The 6451-nt window shown below is 46.1% G+C and overlaps 1 protein-coding gene across 1 annotated transcript in view; it reads right to left on the bottom strand.

Annotated features, from left to right (window-relative positions):
* magixb (MAGI family member, X-linked b) overlaps positions 1-6451 on the bottom strand; it is a 100443-nt gene that overhangs the window by 35473 nt on the left and 58519 nt on the right. The window contains exons 6-7 of the mRNA XM_016561644.1: positions 4516-4699; positions 3675-3745 (exon numbers count right to left, since the gene is read on the bottom strand). Coding sequence (XP_016417130.1) covers positions 3675-3745; positions 4516-4699 — 255 coding nt within the window. The remainder of the gene's footprint in view (positions 1-3674; positions 3746-4515; positions 4700-6451) is intronic.

The raw sequence follows: 6451 nt of genomic DNA, 5'->3' as shown, positions 1-6451 counted from the left end.
TCGTCGTTTTCGTAACTATTTTCCTTCAAAAGAGCAGTTTACTCCTCTTCAGCGGGCACGATGAGCTACAGGAGATGCATCGAGCCGTGTGACAGGTTTATCGCAGGAGGAGACACTCATGATGTTTGGGCCTACAACACGGTCAAGTGGCGCTTAGCGGCCTTTCTGATTGTCGACACTGTGATAGCCTGCGGCTAAAAGTATTGCGCCCGAGGCTCGAGGCCTTCTCGAATAAAGTAGATCTCGCGTCTAACCCCCGCTATCCCGTTTCTGCGGTTGCCGAGGCGCCGCACGAGACGGTCGCTTGGGGTGATGCATGCGAGCCGAGGCTCATAGAGGGTGAGTCAATGGAGTTTTCTCCTTTTCTCTCGCTCTCTCCAGGCCATGTGCAAGCACTCGAAGAGCGCTATGGGGACCCCGTTGTCTTTGTCAACGATCCCTCCACGAGACGCTTATATGCTTTCAAGTGGAGACTTTTTGCCTCTTGGTGTAGACAGCGCACTCTAGATCCAGTCCATTGCCCCACTGGTTCAGTACTGGAGCTTCTTCAAAGTTGTTTTTCTGAGGGAGTTACCCCCGCCACTCTTAAGGTGTACGTGGCGGCCATATCAGCGGGGCGTGCACTCGTGGGAGGTGTTTCAGTTGGTCGCCACCCCCTGGTCTCTCATTTTACGCAGGGTTCGAGACGGCTTAAGCCGTGACTCATAGAGGGTGAGTCAATGGAGTTTTCTCCTTTTCTCTCGCTCTCTCCAGGCCATGTGCAAGCACTCGAAGAGCGCTATGGGGACCCCGTTGTCTTTGTCAACGATGATTTGCGGCCTACCCCGGAAGCTCGTGATGCGATGTCTTTCGGTCTTTCGGTTCGGCATGAGCCATTGCCTACGTTACCCCCTCGTAAGGACTGGTCTGTCATCCGTTTCGCAGAATTACGGTGACACGCAAGGGCTTTCGTGCTCTAAGCCCGTGGATGAGACCCCAGTTCCTTCAAGAAGGAGTCCAGATGGGGACGTTGTGTCGCCGCAAGACGATCACTACGGATGCGTCCCTTACGGGCTGGGGAGCGGTCCATCAAGGATGTCCAGTCTGTGGAGTCTGGACAGAGGTGCATCGTGGCTGGCACATAAATCGTTTGGAGATGCTAGCAGTCTTCCTCGCCCACCTGCTCACCCACGGCAACGCAAGCGGATAGACCTGAGTTTGACGGCCAAGGCCTCTCGTTCTCAGGCTCCTAATAGCAGTTCTTGATTCCTTTCCTCGTCTTCGGAGGCCAGGCCCTCCTTTAGAGAGTGTGGACGAACCGCACAAGCATATTCGCCTCTCTCGTTGTGGCCTCCCGGCTCAGAGCTTGATGGTCCCGCCACATACTGCGCCTCGGGCAGTTTTAGGTCGAGTACTTATGACGAGCACCCCCTCAGATACTCTGCGCGTTCCAGCCTTCAGAGTTCGAGAGAAAGCCCAAGGGTCATGCGAGCATGACCCGTTTATGACGGCCTTCAAAGCTCCCACTCTTGGGGTGGTGAGCAGGCCCGACAGGGCATTTGGACATCTTCCTGTTATAGAATTTCCCGCCACTCAGGTGCATCGGGGCCCTATACAGCTTATCGATTGTTTTGGAGGGCCTGACAGGCCATCCTTTTGAGCAGTTGGAGTCTGTGTCAGAGAAGCTCTTGACCCTCAAGACGGTTCTTTTGGTGGCTTTATCCTCCCTTAAGAGGGTAGGGGATCTGCAGGCTCTCTCCATCAGCCCTTCGTGTATGGACTTTGCCCCAGGGCTGGTTAATGTCTTTTTGCGACCTAGGCCTGATTATGTTCCTAAGGTCGCTTCGACTTTGTTTCGCTTTCAGCAAGTGGTCTTAGAGTCCTTCTCCCCAGCTGATGCGGGGCCAGTTAGCCTGAGTCTCTGCCCAGTGAGGGCACTTAGGATCTATGTCGACCGCATGGCTCAGTGGCGTGGATCTGACCAGTTGTTTGTGTGTTTTGGTGGTAAGAGCAGAGGTTCTGCTGTCACTAAACAGCGGATGTCACCCTTTAGGGGTGCGTGCTCATTCTACAAGAGCAGTGGTTTCTTCTCAGGCCTTCTTCAAAGGGTCCTTGATGGAAGATGTTTGTGCTGCGGCAGGATGGTCCTCTCCTAGCACCTTCATCAAATTCTACAGTCTGGACGTGAGGTTGGCTCTTGGCTCCCGGGTCTTATCCGCTTGAGCAGACGCTTTCCTTGGTCTTCCAGCTATCTAAAGGTACGTCAGGCGTTATGGTATAGCGTTCCCAAAGCGATGACGTCATCGCAGCATCGAAGTGAGCCTATGAGAGGGAACATCTCGGTTACGTATGTAACCTTGGTTCCCTGAATAGGGAACAAGATGCTGCGATGCGGGCCGTTCCGTACCTTTGATAGTGCTTCCTTCGTAAACTTCGTCCACGCTGATATAGCTCACCTACGTGCGCGTCTGGGGCGGTGCTAAGCGCTATTTGGCCAATGAATTGGCGTGATGGTATAAGGGCTTCAGACATTCTTCACACCGAAGGTGTTCCCAAAGCGATGACGTCATCACAGCATCTCGTTCCCTATTCAGGGAACCAAGGTTACATATGTAAACCGAGATGTTCTTAAAACCTAAAATATGTACATTTATACCACCCTCTACAGTTAGCAATGATGTACTGCATCTTATAAATAATTCAAAGAAGAAACATACTATTACATTTTTCAAACTTCTGTACTCTTTTCTTATTAAAGAGTACTAAATGATACCATTATACCATTTTAAATAATACTAAATTAGTATAATATTTACCTCTCAATTTAGGTAAGATAAAAAATAATAAACTGGCAATAATTTAAGTATAAATGTGTAAAGTATATATTCTATTGATATATTTATAAAGACACAATACGGTTTACAAAACAAATGTCTGAAATTATTTATCTTATCATGACATAAGAATAATATTAAAGAAACATTAATACTGTACCATAAAAGTTAACAATGTTAAATTTTTAGTGTAATTATCTGAAAATGATCTTTTAATATTCAGTCTTCATTCTGTGTAATTTCATGGAAAGAATGACCAGTACATTCTTCAAAATAACATTGTAGTTGCACACAACATGTTATGCAAGCACAAGTAAGCAGAAACTTAAGAACATGTCATAACCTCCATATGCAGATAATACTAAATTACACACAAATATTACTACCCGAATTGATCCATATAACAAACTGAAAAATTAACCAGAATGGGGCTACCTTACAAACATTTTTCATGGCTATTTTAGAAGGGAAAATGTTTTGCTCATTGGTGACATTTCATACCTGTTGGGCTTTGATGATAATTAAAGGTGTATTTATTTATTTTATTTTATTTTTTAAATATCATGCATAAAATGTCCCTCCACCTGACAGATCACTGAAAAAGGCGTCATGCTGATCGCACTGTGACAGCACTTATACACTTTATAAACAGAAAAAAAAAGGAGTCGGGGAGCAACCTCACAGTTTTTTTTCTTATCAAATACCCTGTCAAGCAAATATCCTAATGTAGCTGCATAAAATAAAAACAGTGCATATACTAAATATTTAAGGTTATTTACATCTAAAACTACTGCATGACCTAAACCTGAAAGGAAACAAGGGAAAAGGGAAACATAAGAATAGAATAGAATAGAATCTTACATTCAGTCATACAGACATTGTCTCTGCTGTGAGCTCGGCGATTAAGCCAAGAGGATGGCTTTAGATGATGGCTGCAGGACAAACACATAACACAAGATGTCAGTGTTGTCACATAGGAAAGTCATTTAACTCACCACTGTAAATGACTGTAGGCAAAGAGTTTTACACAAGTACACACTTAAATAATTGTGTTGCAAATACATTTTTATGGAGGGTTCTATTTATATACATTCCATTGTTCTATAACTGATTGGTTGCAGGTACTGATGGAAAACCTGACAAATAATAAAATGCAGTTAACCATATAATTATGAATAGTTAAGATAGCAAAAGTACTAAGATAGCAAAAGTATCTGCTTTTAAATAGGAGGAGAAAATATTTCCATATCTCTAAACGTCAAAGATAGCATGTCCAATCATACTCTACCATACTGTGCCACAAATTCATCTGTCTTGACTGAAGCCAAATTATATAGATGTCAACAAGTACAGGTTGAGTGACATTCTCTTATCCGCAAAAAAACTAAGATCAAAACTATGCAAGGTCAATAAAATAGGGCCCAGACTGCATTAAAACAAATGTATTGAAATTGTGGTATATGTTGGGTGCCACTTGAAAGCAAAAACATTTTTGGACCCCATTGACTTTCAATGTATGGATAAAAACAACACAAACATTCTTCAATATATCTTCAGCATTTTTGGATGAACTATCCCTTGATATCCAATGTAAAATCAGAGTCCTGAAGCTAAATCAGCTGTGTTTTCAGTGATCTAAAACTTGTGGTCTAGGGACTAACACAGTATAAATCATTCATATAGACATCATTAATCTTCTTACTCTTTGTAATAGGCATTCCCTGAGTCGCTGTACATCATCTCCCAGTTTTGCGACCCTGTCACCCGTGCTCCTCTACGGGGTCCGAGCCCATTCTCCAAGGCACTGCCGTCTCCTCCGCTTGAATCTCGTGATTGGCTGGGGGATGATGTGGGGGCGGGGGCACTGCTCGCCCAGGCCGAACCACCTAAATGCCAATGAAGAGAAAACAAGACTCGTGAAATGACACGGCTTACCTATTCTGGCTGAAAGCTTCGATTTCAACATTCATTGAATTATTACTCCAAGTCATTCTCTTTTCTATTCAGAATTCTATTCTCTTTTCTAAATGGGTAAATTTTTCCTATTGGATAAACAAAAGCAGAAAAACAGCTAAATGAAACTATCATTATGTATTACCATTTTATAGGTTTCTATTTATAGTTTGGCATTTACATTTTGTAATGAGCAGTCCACTGAACGGCAAGTTGAAGAACCCATGTGCAGTTTATTTAACAGAGTGAAATCCAAAATCCAAACATAATCCAAACAAAGACTTGACTTGAACAGACTTGACTTGAACAGACTTGATATAGAATGAACAGACTAGACTCACCGACAGCAGGTACATACATTAATACACGACAAGAGACAATGGCAACAAGAGGGCTACTTATAACAAACAAAAAGGGTCACATGACACAAACCAACCAACGGGGAACAAGGCACATGACTAAAGCAACCAATGAGCAAACAGAACTGATAATCACATGACAAGACAATAACCAATGAGAACATGACACATACACAAGGCAGAGATACATGAGGGCAAGGGAAGCATGACACTAACAGCATGAATCAAACTACAAAATAAAAGACATGAAAGCAAGAACATGAAACAAACCCAAAACAGACATTACATATCCCCCCCTCTAAGGGCGGCACCTGACGTCCTAGTGAAAAACCCACATCAAAACAGAAACAAAACTCAAAAAGTCCAGGAGGGTGGAAGTGCAGAGGCGGAATAGGGGGAGGAATGGAGGGCCAGGCCCGTGCAGGGGAACAGGTTCAGAATCATGGCCTAGGCTGTGGAGCATAGGGCAAGACCATGGGCCATGGTGCAGTGGCAGACAGTGATACACTGGCGGACCTGGGCCGTGGTGCAGTGGCAGACAGTGAAACACTGGAGGACCTGGGCCGTGGAGCAGTGGCAGACAGTGAAACACTGGAGGACCTGGGCCGTGGAGCAGTGGCAGACAGTGAAACACTGGAGGACATGGGACGTGGAGCAGTGGCAGACAATGGAGCAGAGGGGGACCTGGGCCGTGAAGCAGTGGCAGACTGTGGAACACTGGAGGACCTGGGCCATGGAATAGAGGCAGGCTGTGGATCAACGGAGGACCTGGGCCATGGATCAGATCCATAGGAGCATGGAGCCATGGTGGAGCCGGCAGAGCAGGGATCCATGGCGGTGCAGGCAGAACAGGGATCCATGGTGGTGCAGGCAGAGCAGGGATCCATGGCGGTGCCGGCAGAGAAGGGAGCCATGGCGGTGCCGGCAGAGCAGGACGGACGAGTGGTGCCGACAGAGCAGGAAGCCATGGCGGAGCAGAGACATGGACAGACCACTTGACCGTGACAGACCAGGCAGAGAGTTTGTGAGCAGCCACCATAGCTGCAACATGACAGGCAGAATGTTCATAAACGGCCTCCTTGGCCGTGACAGGACAGACTGTGAGTTCATGAATGGCCTTCTTGGCCGTAACAGGGCAGACTATGAGTTCAGAAGCGGACGCTGCCCCCTCGGGAGGTTCTGCAGCGGATGCCGCCGCCTCTGGAGGTACTGGAGCGGATTCGTGGAAATGAGAGGCCTCTGGGGCAGACTCATGGACAGGAGAGGCCTCTGGGGCAGATTCATGGACAGGAGAGGCCTCAGGAGCAGATTCATGGACAGGAGAGG

The sequence above is a fragment of the Sinocyclocheilus rhinocerous genome, unplaced genomic scaffold (assembly GCF_001515625.1).
Source record: "Sinocyclocheilus rhinocerous isolate Xijiao unplaced genomic scaffold, SAMN03320098_v1.1 scaffold559, whole genome shotgun sequence".
NCBI lineage: Eukaryota > Metazoa > Chordata > Actinopteri > Cypriniformes > Cyprinidae > Sinocyclocheilus > Sinocyclocheilus rhinocerous.
This window is presented reverse-complemented; position numbering and strand designations above follow the sequence as displayed.